Source organism: Sylvia atricapilla, chromosome 6 (assembly GCF_009819655.1).
Source record: "Sylvia atricapilla isolate bSylAtr1 chromosome 6, bSylAtr1.pri, whole genome shotgun sequence".
In the NCBI taxonomy this organism is placed as follows: domain Eukaryota; kingdom Metazoa; phylum Chordata; class Aves; order Passeriformes; family Sylviidae; genus Sylvia; species Sylvia atricapilla.
Genome location: NC_089145.1, coordinates 39,555,649 through 39,573,918, shown reverse-complemented (window position 1 = coordinate 39,573,918; position 18,270 = coordinate 39,555,649). Strand labels below are relative to the sequence as shown.

The 18,270-nt window shown below is 40.8% G+C and overlaps 1 protein-coding gene across 1 annotated transcript in view; it reads right to left on the bottom strand.

The window, feature by feature from the left end:
- MNAT1 (MNAT1 component of CDK activating kinase) overlaps window positions 1–18,270 on the bottom strand; it is a 116,919-nt gene that overhangs the window by 71,918 nt on the left and 26,731 nt on the right. Inside the window, exons 2-4 of the mRNA XM_066321621.1 lie at window positions 10,710–10,862; window positions 9,022–9,095; window positions 505–608 (exon numbers count right to left, since the gene is read on the bottom strand). Coding sequence (XP_066177718.1) covers window positions 505–608; window positions 9,022–9,095; window positions 10,710–10,862 — 331 coding nt within the window. The remainder of the gene's footprint in view (window positions 1–504; window positions 609–9,021; window positions 9,096–10,709; window positions 10,863–18,270) is intronic.

Sequence of the window (18,270 nt, the reverse complement as noted above, 5' to 3'; positions counted from 1 at the left end):
AATACCCCTGATGTTTCTGTTATCAGCTCTTGAACAAAAGTTTTAATGTTTGTTTCAACATCTTTCATAAACCAGGCCTGTGCTTTGCCTCAATTTTACAACTCTCTCCTGGGAGCTTCATAATGTCTGAGTCCGGATTCTTTTTTTCCTTCAGATGAGAAAGGAACGATTGTCCTGGTGTAGGAATGAACTTCATCTCTCCTGGATATTGTCCAACGACACTGCCAGCACACATGCCGTGGTGATGTATTAGACACAGGCTCTACTGCCTGCCCCTCTACTCAAGCCCTTCCCAAAATCAAGCACAACTACATTTCAACTATCAACCTCAATATTTAAATACAAAGAACGCTGCATAGTGCTTTCATTTGATTTGTTTTAAGAACAAATTTAAGCCTTGGGTTTTTTCATTTTAAGCTTTGATTTGTTTTAAGAAAGTACTCCACAAATCCTTTAATTCTTTAACAAATGAATAAAAATTGTAGGGGGGAGAAGTTAACTAACCAGTTTTAACTTATTCTTCTGAATGACTTCTTTGTTATCCTTTTGATACAGCTCCATTTTCTTTTTGGTGTTCTCCAAGTCCACATTGTTGGTCAAGTTAAATACTGCATAAATATCATAAAGACAGAAAGCAAAAGTATTAGGTCAGCATGCATGACTATGACAAAGAAACACTATTCTTATGCTCTCTATCCCTTCTAGCCAAATATAAACATTGCAGTAACAGAACTTATTTAAACATGCCCTATAAAGACATAGACAATCTGCTAAGTCACTGCACTTCAACGAAGGCCAGCAGAGTTTTTGTAGGTTTACACATCTGTAGGAGATTAAAATTTGAATCTTGCATCCCATTTTGTGACACTGGTAATGATATGCCTAAATAATCACCATATTATTCATAAAACATTGACCTTTCCAAGTAGTAGTCATAGCTAAGAACATGATGATTCCTGTAAAATTAAATTAGACCAAACACAGCCATATGAAGACAAGGTTAGAAATCAAGTCATTCCATTTCACAGGGAATACCCGAAGCACAAAGTCTACAGTGACTGAATTCTCAGGTATACAAAAAAAATTCACAATGCTTGATAACTTAAAAGGCACCAAGGTACAATTAATTACCTTTATTATGAGAAATCTGCAGATGCTTGCAGATTAATAGGTCAGCTGACATTCTTTTGATGCCTCTCAATGGTGACAGACTATATCTCATGTAATTATGAGCAAGCAGGGTCAGCCAGCAAGCTCCATAGTTTAGCACAACATTCCCAATTATCTACACATGGCACAGACAGTATCTCAAGAAATTGAAGTTTCTATAATCAACAGCTTGAAAGATTGTAGATGGTTTGGATGATTTGCAATTCGATACAATGTCTGAGCCTTTCACCTCTAGGTCACTGGTTCACTTGTGGGTCAAGTGAATTCCAGCTGAACGCTGTTGTCACTGGGGAGTTACTTGGTGATCCCCATCCAGAGTGGATGCTGGGCTCATGCCCATGGCACTAAAGCTCTGACCAGTGCCAGCACACAGCACTCAAAGCCTCCAAGAGCTCTGTCACGTGGCTACACGAGCAGCAGAGAAACTTCTGCTGCCACTGATAAATCCTTCACAAGACAAAACCATGCAGTGACTGAGCTCAGACTCTGTGGAGGGGAAGGAGGTTCTTGTGGAAACATCACCATGGAATTGGGAGGTTTTGGTTCAGCTCTTTGTTCTCAGGCTTTTAGGCAACCAGGGCCAAGCTAACCCTGGGCACAGGCACCACTGCCAAGTCATTTGTACCAGTGAGGCTGCTAGAGAGAAACAGAAGGAAGCAGCACGAAGTCTGCTGTTACTCATCAGGATAACACACATCTCAGTTGGGAGAACATCACATCCCTTCTGTCAACCTCCCAACAGGTAACATGGCAGAAACGAGCAGTTAGGAGAGTTCTACGCAAACCAAACCAAAAGTAGCTCAGACTGGCAAACCAGGTGAGAGCAGCGAACAAAACATCAAGAAATCAATGCCAGGAGCAAATGGAGATGAGAAGAAACAGCAAGGTCCAAAATGGTAGAGCTGTGGGATGCAGCTCAGTTCTCCAAGCCGAGCTCACTACTGCCAAGAGAGGCATTCCTGCTGCTGTGCCACGCTCCCCAAGTACAGGCCTCACTCTTTCCCCTGCTCTGATTCCAGAACTCCCTTGGATGGTCTGCAGTGTCAACAGAAATCCTTCAGTTACCTGAACTGGCTCAACACAGGGGTCAGGCAAGTGCCAGAGAGGGTACCAGGGAAGTAACAAAAGGATATAGATGAGAATAGGAATACTCTCTTTTCTAGGGGTACCAAACCACCACACCATCTTATTCTTATTAAAAATACTCAGTTTCCTCAAACTGCAACAAGAAAGGGCTCAGCAAGATATAGTTTAAGAACTTCCTTACCTTAATAATAATTAACCCTGTATTTATTTTCCCCCTTTTCCAAATAATAAGCACTATCAAGAGGAATGATATTTCAATTCAGACAGGCTCCTGAATCAGCTGAACTCTTCCAGCCCTACCCCAGCATCCTCAGTTCAGAGAAAAGATCTAAGAGGGCTGAGTTTGTGCTTTAAGAATTTCAGAATCAACACTTGAGTTTAATTTTGGAACTTTGCTGCTGTTCCTGGGCAGACCACTGGGCCTCTGTACTGGAGGTCTCCCACTGGCAAGAACCAGCAGAAGGGGAATAAAGGTTGCTTTCTCCTACACACCACCTGCTGTATCTCCATCCTATAGCTTCAGGCAGCACTTCTCCTTGTGGTTTTGATGTCATCCCAGCTGGAACCTCTGGGCACTGCCATAACCCAAACAAGCCATTCAAAGTTCAGCTGCTTGGTTTCCAGAAGCAAGCTACCCATCCCAAATGTTTTGGGGCTTTTTTCCTCTCCAACAAGCGTAACATTTTCCTATTTCATATTGTGACAAACACACACTTTCTTGGTTGTAGCAACATCTCCTTAGTAAAACATTATTTTAGTCTAAATCGTTAGTATTTTAATGGCAATCTGACTGCTAAATTTCCAGCCCACAGTTGCCCCCTGACAAGAAGTTTTAAGATTTGAGTATTAGGGCACAGAAGAAGTGTCATGTGAAAATGCTGGCACACAATCAGCCCAGGGCTCTGCAATGACAGCAGCTGCATGGGAATGTCAGCACTTCCTACAACCTAAATCCATACAGCAGCTCTCTAAACTCTACAATGACGACACAAGAAAGAAATAGCATATGAGCCATGCTGTGCTAGCAGGATGCCCAGATGCCACCTTCAGGTGCATGAGGAGACGCCAAATTGCCTCCAGGCTCCTGAACATCATGAATATTTTTCTAAAAATAAATCCAACAATAAGCTGATGTCTGTTTTGCAATTATTGTTGCATGAAACCTTCAGGGTTTGTTTTTTAGCTTCTTTCTCAGTTATTTTTAATAGGTTCAACTGGTCGCAATTTGGTTTGTAAAACAAGAACCTTAAGATTCAAAATTCATACTGGGGAAAAGCAGGCATGTTTTAAACACCTGCAGATGCCTACCTTTATTGAGAACTGCTTACAAAAATGGGTGTATTTTGGTACTTCACAGGAAGTAAACTTTCTATCTGAAAATCTATTTCTGCATCAATGTTTGGGAAATTTTTAGCAGCCACCAGCAGGGTCACCCTAAAGGCCCACTGCTCCACTCATGGTGAGAGTGTTTATCCCCCCGTCGTTTTCCTGCTGTGGCTGGAACCAAACCACAGCTACAACTCTCTCAGCAGTCAGATCTGCTCACACCATGCTGACTCTGCTCTGTCCATCTTACTCTGCTTTGGCACCCAAGGATATCATAGGACACCAGCAATCAGAGATTCAAACCTCCAGCACCCTCAAAGGCCAGGGCAAATTTATCCCAAAGAACACTGATATACAGATATATTGATGAGGAGCATTGCCTGGTCCTAAGCATCTCCTCCTCAACACTGACTTGTCCACATTTCAAGAGTGGAAACACTTAAAACATTTTGTTGCATGACTAGAAACAGTGTAAAAAAGGGTAAAAAAAAAAAAAGTAAAACAGTGGAAAGTGTAACAGTGGATCTGTCTACATCAACTTCAGTGTCAACAGTCCTTCAACAGCATCTTCCCTCTACAATAAACACCCACCAGTAAAACAAGCTGCTCTTTGACACTGCATGGTTACCAGTGGCCAGCCAGCCTGCCAAAACATCTTTCAACATATTTTCTAATAAATTTTTCATGAGCTTCAAATGTCTTTTCATCAATATTTATAGAATACAAATTCTTGCCATTGTACCCTCACAATTACAGCTGACAAGTCTGTTTTGCAAGGGGCACAAGGGCACAAAAAATAATTAAGATACTACTTCTCTTTCTTGCCCCTTGTCCCTTCCACAAGTTACTTGGCATTCAAAACCCAGCAACTATAAAACCAAAGAACACAGTTGTTAGTACTCAACGTACTAACTTTAACATAGCTAGGACTATGCAGCATTTTTTTTATTTGGTCTGCTTTGACTTTTGCCAGAAATTTTAAACACATTTCTTAACTTAAAAAAAATATAGAACTAGAGGAACTAGAAAGAGTTAAAAATCCAAACTCACATGCTACACCTACCCTGAAAAAATATTGATGTAGATCTGAATATGAGTGGCAAAGCAGATGGCTGGTTTGAAAAGGTTTCAAAGAGAAGACAGACTTATTTTTGTCCATGTTGAAATATAGCATAAGCCGATATAAGAGGCCTGAAGCCCTTCAGGGAAAAGAAACAGAAGCTGTTTTGTATGCAACAATTATTTATCTACTTATCCATCTCACATTGGTTGGTTTATAAAATGACTTGCCTTGAGACATCTGTTAAGTATAACAGGAAGACTATTGTGTTTTTGTGAAACATTTCATTCTATTTAGGTGAAACTCCCATCTTCTAAAATTCAGCCTCTACAGGGGGACTTTCTCTGCTTTTCACAAAAGCAATGTTCATTATACAGTTCTACAACAAATGGAAAAATATTTTCCTAGTTATAAAAAAGAAAATGAGACAAAATTTTTAATTAAATGGTACAAGAACTTGTCCAGAGACATAGCAGTATGAATGAATATCACTGCACTGCAGGACGAAGCTCCTCAAAACCTCCCTGTTTTAGACTAAGACTAAAAATTATTAGCATTAGTTCGTTGTAAACAATATTCCTCCCATCCTACTACAAACAACTCCTTAATTATCATATTCATAAAATCCCAGACTGGGAATGGCAGAATGCTGCAGAGGGAGACACAAGTTCATCCTCAGTCTCCCTGTGATGTCCCAGGCTACAGTGGCACCTTCCTTTGGTGCTTTTGATACCTGATCCTACTTTTAAAAGGGGTAGGAGAGGGGTCAGGGGCAAAAACAAAAACGGACAAGAATTTAGTAGGTCCCCTCCAACTAACATCTCTGCAATTATAAAAAAAATTATCAGAAACAAAAGAAAACCCATTGTTAAACCAGGGAAGTCTAGTTGGGTATTAATAATTGTTTCTATTTATCCTAAGTGGTTTTTTATTGAGTCAGTAATTTTTCCAGAAAAAACTGCATAGTAATGAGTGATTGAAATCACTCAGCCCCATCAGTCTAAGAAAGACCATTTTGGCTGGAACAGCATGAAATCTTAGTTCAGGTGAGACGACTGAAACAGATCTTGGATAAAGCTGCCCCATTTCCAGTTGGGTTATAGCCTGTGTGAGGACCAGCAACACCATCCTCGAGAACACACAAGCAGAGAGGGGAAAAAACCAAACCACAAAACAATAAACAGCGCAACCCACAAGTGATCACAGATAGCAAAACCCTTTCTATCCAAGGATCACTTGTCAGATAAGTGTTCTGGGCAAGACAAGTCAGGAGGCAGCCGGTATTGCAACAAGTCCTGAAGGATCAAGGAGATACAGGAATACACAAATAACGACAGCCTCCTGGAAGCTGAAAGCAGTGAATGTTTTTAAAAAGCAGCAATTACCACTAACAATTGTGCTGCGGTAATGCCTGGGGGCCTCACTCAGGCACCAGGAGAAGGTGCCAGGCACACGCTGGGAGCTCTCCTGCTCCCGAGAACTTTCACACAGGGCTTGGAAAAATGGCTACAGAGATATTCTGGGGAAAAAGAAATACTTGAGGGGGGGGGGGGGCGGGAAGAAAACTTCGTAGAAAGAGCAAGCAAAATTTGCATTGTGTGCAGAAAATGCAACTTGCAGTAACACTCAAAGGTTTAACCTGGTCCCTCTCATCATACTGGCACAGACCCGACTCACTCACACCCATGTTGTCCACACCTTTCCCGAAGGCAAGTTTTAACCCTTTCACTTGATTTTTATTCCTTGTGCTAATGACAACAAACTGTGTTTACAATGTTCTCAAATTGTCCAGCCGAGTTTTTCTTCTGGGGAAAACTCGCTTTAAAATGTGGTTTTTATTTAAAGCCTTGTTTAACACATTTTAGCCCAAAGCATTATTCAGTGGCTACACTCTAAACCACTTCAAAAACCTGTTTTTTATAATAGAAATCTTAAAAGGTGACTACCCTAATGTTTGTTTGACCTTCCCCCACGCACACGCTGCTGCTGCACCGCCCAACTCGTCTATTTCAACAGAAAAGGTCTGTAGGTATAAAACAGCTGATATCAAGGGGAAAAATGTGTCTCAAGTGAGGTCAGCAATTGCTGTGTCTCATTCCATTGCTAGTTTTGGAGCTGACCTACCTGGAATATTTGGAAAGCCTATCAAAATCAGGGTCATGTGAAATACACCTATACAGGATGTTTACATTTTTACTGTGCTAAGCAACTACTTCTTTTAAGCCCCCACAACAACTCCAGAAACAAAACCTTCCAGCAAAGAGGAGGGGAAAAAAAATAAAAAAAATAAAAAAAGGTAAAGTTGCACTTTGACCCTCTCACAGAAAAACTGAAAGTTTGGGGCACGGGGAGAGAGGGGAAATCAAGTTCCCTGGCTCCCTACCCTGCCAACCACCATCAGCTACTGCCAGCCTGCTGAATGTTTGTTTCACAAGGCAAAGCTGCCCTGCACATCCTCTCTTTCCCATCTTGCAGCCCAGTTTTCCACATGAGCAAGTAAGCAGGGAATTCAGAGACGCACAAAAATGAAATAACTCCTCTCAGCAATAAAGTGTGGAATTACCACACAGAGTCAATGACTTTTAACACACTGTTCAGTCACACCATTCACAACATGCACTGGAAAATGTCACAACAGACAACTGCCAGGTGGGGAATTCTGCCCAGGACCACAGCAGGGACAGGCTTGGGGATAAATGTGCAATGGGCTTTGTCACCAGGGAGAGCAAACAGGGCTTGAACTCTTGCCTAAAGTGATGTTGGTGAATCTAATCTGTCCTCTGGGATCTGTCTGGAGTTGGGATATCAGAAATGAATTCACTGACAGTGAAAATTAAAAGTCTTCTGACTGCACCCCTTCCTTCCCCTCATCACCCTAGCTCCTACATGAACAAACTAGGATGCAGTAGGACTTACAATTTCTTTCAGCATTTTGGGTGTCCCTCTCTCAAGTAACTAACTCCAGTTCCTAGAAACTCTGTCAAGCTTCTTCATGATGCACTTGCAGGGCCAAAACAATTACTGGCCAATTTACTTTTTTTCATAAGGTTATCAAGACCAGCCAGGTTTCTCCTGCTTCTAAACCAAGTTCCCAGGACAGGATTTAGAACAATCTGCAATGCAACCATCTAATCCCAAGAGCTGTAAAATCATAATATCCTGCACAAATTCAGACAATTTCAGGCAAAACTTCAACTCCCTTGTTACAGATGCTGAAAAGCCCTGCAACAGCAGTTAAGTGGCAAATTGTATTTAATGCTACATGAAAAAAAAGCAGGTTTCCCATGAGCACACAGATTCTTCCAGGATCCTCTGGCCATTCTTTCTATTCATTCCTTCCTTCCCCCATACGATTCCAAAAAATACACAAACAAAGCTACACCCACATCATCTCCACCAGATATTTGGACCTATGTCAGTGTGACTGGTGTTTCCCAGCCACACGATTTGGCTTCCCAGCCCCAGCCTTCTGATGCCAGTAAAAACATTATAGATTGCTCACAGCAGTAAGTGTACTGGATACATTTCTACAAAACACCACAGTGCAAAAAGAAGCAAGGGCTCCTTTGAGAAAAAATTAAGGAAAAGTGTCATCTCCATGGTTTCCTTCAAATCACATTCACTGCCCCTCCTACATGCTCTAAGTCACCTCTTCTTCCTCCAGGTCAAAAAAAAGAAAAGCCTCAGAAGCTCATAAAAACCAAGAACAAACCATTTAGGAGTCACTCCTTTGAACACATCCTTGTTTTTCTAAGCAAAACCCATCACTCCACCATAAATCACAAGTCACCCTAACTAAGAAGAAAATAAACCCTGTTGATAACATTGTCCCTTCCCCAAAGGGCAAAGTTCTGCTTCAGCTAATGCAAAGAGAAAGAAATCAACTTCTGTTCCTAAACCTTCTCCTTCTGCACAGCAACATAAAACGCTACCACAGTGGTATGTAAGGTCATCAGCTTCAAAGCAGATCCAACTACTGTACTTGCAGAAGCAAAAATGATGAAAGACACCATATGGCTTCTGTCATGGTAGATAAAGCTAATGGAGGCATATAATGAAAATTTCAATTTCTCCTCTCTTTGTTTAATCCTTGCCAGTGCAGCATTGACAGTCCCCTGCAAGCCTTTCTCTTACAGCTTGCTTCCTCTTTGGATTGTATTTTTTTTCTCTGGCAGACAAAATGTTTTACTTAACAATGTCCTACAGTTCAAGAAATATGATTAAATCCAGAAAAGAAGTAATTAGATAAAAATCTGATACTATGATAAATCATATTACAGAAACTGAACTTAGACATTCTCATAGGCAGCTGAGTCAGAAGATAAAAGCATGTGGTCTCATAAGCACAGCACATCAAAAGTGCAAGCATTAAGACTTACCAATTTCTTCTATTTCTTCCAAGAAATCATTATATTCATCTAGAGTGGGAAAGTCTTCCTCTCTTTTATTGTATCTTTGAGAGAAGAGAAAAGTATTTATAAAACACAGAAGGATGCAATTTCCATTCAACAAGGCTTTTGCTGCAAGCTGATTAAGCATTGATCTAGTTTTGTATACTGTGTGCTTTGTGACTCTGAAACTAACCAGAATCTTTAATGGGAGACAGAAGTGCTTGTTCCAAAGGAAAGGAGGCAGCCTGGAAGAAATTGCTGCTATCTTTGCCTACTGTTTACCAATTCCTTTTCAGGGTTACAGGTAAACATGAGCACAGAGGCCAAGATAGAATAACTCCCAGCCAGCTTCTTAACAAAGGCAGAGGCAACAGTAACACCCACAGGAGAAAAAAAAAAAAAAAAAGCTTTTTCTAGAAAAGGGAGTTTGGCTTTGTGCCAACAACAGAAAGCATATGTCAGCAGCAAACTGAAAATGCTATACAATTATCTCATATCAACAGACCATTCCAGCACTCATATTCACATCTTCAGAGATGGAGAAAGTAAAAAGATGAAGGGACAACTGGTTTAGAACATGGACAGCTTTTAAAGGCAAGACATGCAGACTTTCTTCCCAAGAAAATACAAAACTGAGATTCTGCCTGATCTGTGGACCGTGACACCCAGGAATATAAAAATCCCAAGAATTGAGGCCATATTCCAATTTGGGGGCTTTTTTCCTGACACCTGAAAATTAATCTGGCAAACACAAGTGAGTCAAGCATTTTCCAATGTTTTCTCTTCTAACTAAACTTTATTCCATGTTTAGTGAACTCCGTTGGCTTATTCCACTTTGGCTTCTGTTAACTCCAGTACACTTCAAAATCCAACATCAAAATTATTACTGCTTTCCATATCAGCATCTTGGTACTGAGTGGCACAGTTTCCCCACATCTCAGCAACATATGATTCATTTACTATTGTACTAAGTCTTAGATAAAGGCTGACAAGCTCACAATTTACCTGTAAGTTCACTTAAGCACACAGAGCTCTCTCTGGGTTGTTACATTTATCAGATTTTCTTCTATCAAAACACCAAGTGGCTCACTTATTTTCCTTATAAAATGTTGCTTACTGGCCACAGGGAGCAAGACGCAATTTTAGACTTCATTTATCTCCATTTCAAGAGCTTTCAAATCTTCATGACAGACTGATAACACCAGGCTTGTAAGGAAGCATTTACACTAACAATTGCTGTGTGAAGCAAAAAACAATGTAAACTCTCTTTTGTCCATTTTGATTTTGAAGGGAACTGGCCTTCAACTCTCAAAACAGGTCCCCAGGGAACAAAAATCAAGGCCCTGTTTCTTGCTCTACTGCCATGTTCACCCCCTCAATATCTAATCATCTCCCTTTTGGAGCCAAGTCTTTGCCAAAGAAGGCCACATAGAAAACACTCAACATTTTCTAATGCTAAGCAGGAATCCCTCAAGGCCAAATTGAGAATTCAGCTCTCAAGCATTGGACAAAATCAGATTGTCTGAAATCTCCCCATGATAAATGACAAAGTTTTATGGTTTGCCACTTAAAAAAACCAGAAAAATCTCCTTTGTACTACTGAGTAAGTCAATTTTTAAAAAAAATTGATCCATGAAATACACCCATTTTCTGTTCTTTTAAATGGTGACACTCACATTTTCAGCACTTTCTTCCGGATTTCCACTTCCTTGTCGACAGCAGGATCCTCAAAGAGCTGCACCCTGAAGTTACTCTTCCTCAGGGGGGTATCACACTCGTGGCAGTTCCCAGCCCCTCTCACAAACAGCAGCTCCACACAGCTCTCACATCTGTGGGAGAAAAGGTGTAAATGTACACAGATGTTACACAGGAACTGAAATACAGGACTGCCCCCCTGTTTTGCTGTTTGCACAGGACATCTCCCCTGGATTTCACTCTTTCTGCAGCACCCGCCAGTGGCAGGGGTCAGGGCTCTCCACCCTGGCTGAGCAGAGTGGGCTCAGCAGCACAGAGACACGGATTCTCCCTGCCCAAACAGCTCCAGCTCTTTGCTGGGACCAAACATTAACCCGAACAAAACGATGGGGTCTGTATCAAGGGGAAGCTTGTTTATTGACGCCAGCAAACCCACTTCACATGGACCAGACTGCAATAGCCTTGTTTACTCTAAGCACCAACTTGCTGCACAAAAACCCTGTTTATTTTCTTGATGCTGCAGTGCAAGGAGAATTCAGTCCAAGCATGGACACAAATCTTGCCTGCAGACTTCCAAGCATGTGCCAGTCCTATCACAGAGGAACACTGCTACAACAAACCTGAGCTAAACTCCAGCCCAGCAAAGCTAAAAGAGTCTAAACCATTTCAGTCAGCAACCAGCTTTACACAGCTCTCCTGTACCTTCTGGTAATACTTTTTAAATTGCATATAAAATAAACTTTTCGCAGAGGCTGCACAGAAATAAACCAGAAATATCTTTCTGTTTTTATTTCTTTTGACCTAATGAAGACTTCAGATTTCACCAAGATACTTGCTGACCAGCCAGTTGGCACTTAATAAAGGAAGAATACGTAACAAAAAAGCTGATTTTAAGAAAAGAAGTACTTGGGTAGTAATAATGTGCAGATTTCTAGCAGAGGACAACACCTGCTGCAGTCATTTCCTACTGCTGGGGAGGCAAAGGGGAGCCTATTTATAGCTTTGCTATATTGAAGCCAAAACAGTTACACATTAAGGGCTGAGCCATGTTTTACCTTCACAAACCCAGCACAAAAGCTAAACAAGTTAAGAGAAACAACTCTGACATGGTTGAGAAAGATCTTTAACAAAACTTTCACACTGCTGACCTATCCCCAACTAAACTGGTTCCAGTCCTTACAGAGGCAGAGATGAGGAGAGCCAACCAGTTTTACCCAGCTTCTGTTTTCAAGACTAGAAAGTGCAAAACAAACACAATTGTATCTCACATTAAAAAAAAAAAAAAAAAACACACACAACTTTTTTGTTGTTGTTGTTGTTAACGCATGGAGAGCTACAGCTTCAGCCTGCACCTTGCACAGCAGCTGCTAATATTAAAGAGCAAACCTTGAATTTAATTGGGCATTTTCTTGCACTAGAATTCCTTTAGTTAGAAAACAAAGTTATTTATAAATACAAATTATCTGGGTAGGGAAAGATCAAACTTCATCAGCACACTAAGCCTGGAATTTAGAAGCTGCTGCAACACGGACTCAATAAAATAATGAGAAATTAATATAATGTACATAATGAAAGCAATTCATGTCCCCACTACAGGAGGAGTAATAGTAGATGCAAGAGAGCAGACAAGGCAGGGAAAGGGTTTTCTTCTTCCCCCCACCTGTCTGTGCATGCAGGAGCCCCACGGATAGCTTCACGGCCTCCTTCATTCTGGCAGCTTGTGCTGTTTGTGTCTCTCTCAACACAGCAGCCAAAGCACAGAAAAGTCTCTGCCTCCTTCTTCTTAAGTTATAGAATAGGGAGTGTAAAGCGCCAGAACTCAGCAGGTGGATCCAAGTGCAGGTGTTTGTATTGTTTTTTTATCACAGTATTGCCTAAGGACCAACAGAACAGGGGCTCCATGTGCAGGATATTATTCACAGACAGTAGCACCTGAAACTACTTCACTCCCCCTTCCCTAAATCAAAGACATTTCAAGTTTGCACAGGACTTGAATACGGAAAAAAATCCCTCCTTGGAAAAGCACTTCATACAAGTGCTTCAATGCCTTCCCCAAGTGAAACCACTGTTTCTAAGGCTGCAAAATAGCTTTCCATACATAAAAAGATGAGTCAACACCTCGCTATGGGAATCCCACATCAGGTGATTGCATTCTCACTCACTCATGCACATCCACCCTTATATTTATTTGGAGATAATTCCTTCTGAATTCAAAGGGGGCTGTATGGGACAAGTCAAGGGCAGAGCTGGACTCTGTCCATATCCTGCCTCCTCTCCAATCTCCGGACAGATTTAATATACACAGATCCCAAGTTTCCTTCCAAGCAGATCTGTCATCCTTGCCCCCACAAACAGCAGCCACTCAGCCACTGATGGCAGTGTCTGGTCACACATTTCCATCTGATTCCTGAGGAAAGGAAAAAGCCATTTCCCCAACCCTGCTCCAAGGAATTCCTTTTGGTTTCACTGCAGACCACTAACATCAGAGCATGTGCCATCACCAGGAAGGCAGATTGCTATAAAGGTGGATTTAATTAATTCTCTCACGTCTTGAAATAAAGATTTCAAAATGTGACCAAAAAGAATTACCTTGCACTCTAAAATTTAAAATTATATTTTTATATGGATTCTTTAGTTAGCGAGTTATTAAAGATATGTAGCAATTTTTGTGACTGCACCAAAGGTACCGAACTCATTCAATAGCACAGAGGGCCACCCCAACCCCACTGGTATTAGCGAGCTCCTTATGGCACACAGACCACATCATTTCAGGAGCACCTTCCATTTCTTTTCAAGTCCAACTCTTTCCCACTGGCCTCACTGTAAGGACAGCTGACTATGGAAGCAGGACATCATTCTGTACATCTTTCATTGGCCAACACATTATGTGTGGCCTTCCACAAATGAGTAAAGTACCAAAGCACCTGCTTAACTCACCTTCAAATCAGGGCCGAAACAGATTGTCCTGTGTTTTCTTAAATTAAGAGCCCTAAAAAGGCAATTTTTCATTTGCATGTATGCAGATATGCTACAAATATAACCTAATGATGACAAATGTCCCTACCTTAAAAAAAAATCACATCCATACATTTGCTCAATACTGAGTTTGTCTGAAGACGACAGCTTCACATGAGATCTAAACAGGGTGTGATGCTGCTGCTTCTCCTGTTCATACTGAGGTTGCACAGCCTCTACAATCTGTATTCACACACTCACTAAAACATTCCATCTCCCTTTGGGTTTGAGTTTGCATCTTGAGCACATATAATCAGGATGAAGATGTCAACAGAAAATGCCCAAGGACTTACACATGACATACAACAGGGACAAGCAGTAATGCCAACCAGGAACAATAAAGTCTCCTGGTCTTTGAAAGCAATAAACATTAGAATGCTCATTTTCATTTCATGGACAGTGGTTTTATCTGTTGTTCTTCTCCTTCATCCCCATGAAACATTGAACCCAGTCTCTGAGCAGTCTAGAACAGCACATTTTTGGGGGAAGCAAACAAAGCATCTACATGGTTTGGCACCATCAATGCACAAATAGCACTACAGGCCCTCGTGTTCAAGGTCTTCAGGATCGTACAAAAAATGGTTTTGGTACATTGCAGGAAACAAGCAGAAGTTCCTCCCCAGAAAGCTGTTAAGATATTTATCGACTAAATTACACTTACTGGGAACTAAGTGTTTCTTTTGGACAGAGTGTCTTCAAAGGGTACAAGATTTGTGCCCAATCCTGCATTCCTCACACATGCACACATTCACTTCATGCAGGGATGATGGCAGATAAGGAATCAACCCTCTGGGGTTGAGCCATGAAAATGGCTCACAACATTAACAAAACTTGATGGTGCTGCTAACTTTTTTAGCTTGGCTGGCAAGGGAGCAAACAAAACAGAATAAAGGAAAAGCTATTTTCACAAGCAGGAACACAAGATATTCTCTCAAAATTTTAAATTCTGCTGAGCATTACAAAAATTTGCAGGACTTTAGATGTGCAGCCATTAATCACTTCAGCACAAAAAAAATCTTCATGGCTTTTGTTGTTGACTAGAAGTATTACAGAATGAGTTGCTACCTTTCTTTACAAAGCCTATTTTTAGTAGAAGCACTCATTAAACAATAACAAATACTTAGAATTTCTAAGTCCCTCTTTCTTCAGCTTTTGTAACCAAGATGTTTGTTATTTAAAGTAACAAAACAAATTATCCTCTCTACTAGGGAAGAAACAGTTTCGATTAAAAAATAATAATAGAGTCTTCCATACATAGCCAAGACCTGAACCACAAACAAGAGGAGTAGAAAGAATCAGCAAAAATGATGTGTTTTCACTTGTTCCTCAATTTCAGTGTCAGAGGGAAATTTACTTACAGAAGTAGAATGACTTGATTTATGGGGAGGGAATATTAAAAAACAGAAAACACACACATGAGAAACCTTACAGAATGACATCTAGTTTTTTAAAATCAAAGATGCTTCTAGAAACATTCCTGGGCTTCTTGCTTAGCTTGGATTAGACAATCTGATATTCTCAAGCAGCAGTTCTTGAATTGAGACAAGATCAGCCCAGTTTGGGGGGAGCAGCTGTCAAACCTGTTTATTTCACAACCTTCAGTACATTTACCAAGTCACAGTGGTTTCCACCACACAGCCAAGAGCTCATCAACGATTTGCAGTTGGCCACTGCAGCTTTATTTTCTGGGCTTGATAGACTCACAGACACAGCCTAGAAGGCAGATTCTTCCTTGGAGTCTGCAGCAACCATCTGTGATCCAAAAGAGTCAAAAGATCCCAGCTAAAGCCATTTTCCCCACATTACAGGACAGGGACCAAAAGCAAAGGAAAGAGAAGCGTGACTCCAGTGACATCAAGCACTTCTGAGAGCCTCAGAAAAAAAAGGAGCTTAAGAGATCAGTAGGGAGTTAGGGATAAAAATCAGCCTTTTCCTTTTCACACCTCAGCTTCAGGAATCCATAAATCCTTATTCAAGTACTTGCAGTAGCTGCTGCCTATGATTTTTGGGCCATCTCTTCCCTGACTGCTACATAAAAGTGGTAGTTGGGAGAAGATGATGCCAAATGCTCTCTCTCTCATTCCTGTCCAAATTCTGTTAAGTTCTACCAGTGGGGATTTTGCTCTCCTTACCTTGTGAGGTGACAACTTCAGAACGTTCTCAAAACCTTTTTTGGCCAAAAAACCCACACAACAGGTCTTGTCTTCAACTAGCAAATAGACAGGTCTCACAGGCAGCCCATATGCCATGCAGAGACTACAGCTCGTCATGGCAATCGGACACAGCTTTCAGGCAGGAACCACAACTCTATCAGATTGACATGAGAAGTGCTCAATTCAGATGAAAATTTGGGGAGAGTTAAACACTGCTGATAAGCTATCTGCGGTTGTCTGCAGCTCCCTTCTCTTCAGCCCAGTCACACACACTATGACACAAAATCTCAGAGATTGCTTTGCTAACATTTCATTCTTTTTTCAGAAGTATCAGGACTCCAGAGAGCTGATCTGAACCCCCTCCTTTAAACAACAAAGCAAAAGCAAAAAGAGGCTCCGGTGCTCTGCCTATATCTGTGTTATGTCAATTCTCAGCGTCATCTGCCAAGCTGCTGAGAACACAATCCTCCTTCTAGACTATTTATATCTTTTGGGAAAAGGATGCACGCACATCACTTCTGTTTCATTTTTGTTTTGTCAGACAAGTTCTGCTCCGTATTGCAGAAAAGAGGAGGTTAAATAAGCCCAGACCCTTCAAAAATTTAGGAGACATTCAGGCACAGTTAACCCTATTTTCCAAGCTCCCATGTACGTAGTCTGCCATATAAACCAGTTCACCTCAGCTGCACCCGAAATAAAGCAGACCAGGTAGTGGTTGAACAACAGCCTTGACTGACTGGCATCTCAAACAGAAAAAAAAAAAAAAGAAAAAAAAAGACATACTGAGTCAATTAATAATAAACAAACATTTCCACCACCCATTGTGTTTCAACATTTCTACTAGAAAACCATTTCAAGGGGCTTGGACCTGAAAAGAGAATTTGCAGCAAACAAAAACTGAAATCACTTTTATCCAGTACAGATGAGCCTTTCTTTTTTCTCTAGCAAAAAAAAAAAAAAAAAAGTTAGAGAAACTTTTATGTTATTAACTCTTGATAGTACAGAAAAAATATTTCTATTCTATTTAAATATTTCTATTTAAATAGAAGTGGCTCTTTCTGACAGGGTGCTGCCTAGTCAATTAAGGACACAATCACAAAAACATGTCTTACAGCACCATTCTGCCAGTTTGGTCAAACAACAGGCCAGTACTTGACAGGCCAATTCTTGACACTTCAAGAGCAGCTGTGTGGCATTGAGAAATAAGTGCTTTCACAATGACTAGGCACAGCAAAACCGACCCAGAATTTACTCAGTGTACCAGAACAACTACTCCAAATCCATTATGGTCTATTGGGCAAACACATGCACTAAAATAATAATTCAACTGTGTCAATAACCTTTTTTATTATGCTTTATTCTCCTTCAATGAGAACTTTGCAAGTTTTCAGAGTTCTCAGCAAACATCAAATTAAGTAGTTATCTGGATCAACACCTGAACTTAAGTCACAATTATGAAATTTTCCATGTCTGTCCAAATTGCTGAAACTGCATTTTTTAGACACAATCCAGCTCAACGTCACCCATTGTCTCACAAGACAAACACACTTATCATTACCAAGTGTGAGATCTCACACCAGACTCCACATGAGATATGTTGCTCTCTTCTCCCTCCATATCCATTTGCCACTTCATGAGGAAGTCCTGCACCATGGTGTGGGCTGAGCTGTCCCCAGAGCTGACAGGACTTACTAACTCAAGTATTCTGAGCATTCACTTACTCCACCACACCAAACACCTACAGAAGCCAGAAATCACACAGAAGAAAAAAAAAAAAAAAAAAAAAAAAAAAAAACACTAAGACATTGACAACAAAAAATAAACACTTGGGGGTCCCAAAATAGTCACAACAAACCTTTTCCTTGATCTGAAGCAAGACTTTACCTTCTGTCCTGTATTTTCAATGCATTTTACAGTGCGACCGCAGCATGTGGGAACAAGACAAGGAAATGCGGCTTTACAGTAAAAGGGGAAAAACATTAAAAGGTATTTGTGGCATGATGGGATATCCTGACCACATTGCTGAGGGTTTGTCACCAGACACTCCCATATTTCATGTCTAATCTCAGAGTAAGAAGATAAAATTGATAAGACACATCTGTCAGAGAGCCAAGCATATGACCAAGGCTTTCCAAGATACAACAGTGGTTTGGAGTCTCACTGGGAAACATGCAATGCTTCAGAAGTCTCCCAAAAATCAAAATCTTGACCCATCTTTTGCAAAGATACTGCTGAGTGATCTACGAATGTTGGCTCATCTCTCCCAGCTATTGGGAGGAACCAAGCCAAATTCCTGCTAAGAGCACAGATTTGCGTTTGACTTGAAGCATGAAAAGTACACAGTCCAGTTTCCTCAAGCTATTCAAATACAGAG